The 499-nt window shown below is 63.1% G+C and overlaps 1 protein-coding gene across 1 annotated transcript in view; it reads right to left on the bottom strand.

Annotated features, from left to right (window-relative positions):
- Nucleotides 1-499, bottom strand: part of CASKIN2 (CASK interacting protein 2) — a 29,182-nt gene that overhangs the window by 849 nt on the left and 27,834 nt on the right. The window contains 2 exon segments of the mRNA XM_031059919.1: nucleotides 1-148; nucleotides 263-494. The exon segment at nucleotides 1-148 is cut by the window's left edge and continues 64 nt beyond it. Of these exon segments, the coding sequence (XP_030915779.1) occupies nucleotides 1-148; nucleotides 263-494 (380 nt within the window).

The following is a 499-nucleotide window of genomic DNA, read 5'->3' as shown; positions in this document are numbered from 1 at the left end:
GGGCCCCCGATCACATCCGGCACCGCCTCGGTGGCCGCCCAGGGGGCAACAGTGTGGCTGGAGGGCTGCAGGACCTGCTGGTAGATGGTCTTGGGTCCAGAGAAGACGAGCTTGGTGGATGCCACAGAGGTGTGCTTGGCAGGGACATCTGCAAAGGAAGGGGACTCATGGTAGGTGGTGGCACAGGTCCTCCTCCCCTCCCACACCAGCATGGGAGAGAGCCCCACAACCACGCTGGAGACAGCTCCACAAACCCCCATACCTGGAGTGGGTGTCCTCACCACAGCTGTGCCAACCAGCTCTGTGGGGCTGGGAGCTTTGGTGGGGCTTGGGGCCTTCTTCATCCCTTTCTCCAGCGACAAGATGCTTTTCTCTATCTCAGCAATCCTGAACTCCACACTGTCATCATCAAAGGCGTCCCCAGCCAGCGTGGGCTGTGGTGCTGGTGCTGAGGTGGGGGGGCCCGCGATGCTCACGGCTTGGGGCCGCGGCGACTGGG

The sequence above is a fragment of the Geospiza fortis genome, unplaced genomic scaffold (assembly GCF_000277835.1).
Source record: "Geospiza fortis unplaced genomic scaffold, GeoFor_1.0 scaffold244, whole genome shotgun sequence".
In the NCBI taxonomy this organism is placed as follows: domain Eukaryota; kingdom Metazoa; phylum Chordata; class Aves; order Passeriformes; family Thraupidae; genus Geospiza; species Geospiza fortis.
The sequence above is the reverse complement of the archived record's forward strand: the minus strand, read 5'-3'. Positions and strand labels throughout refer to the sequence as shown.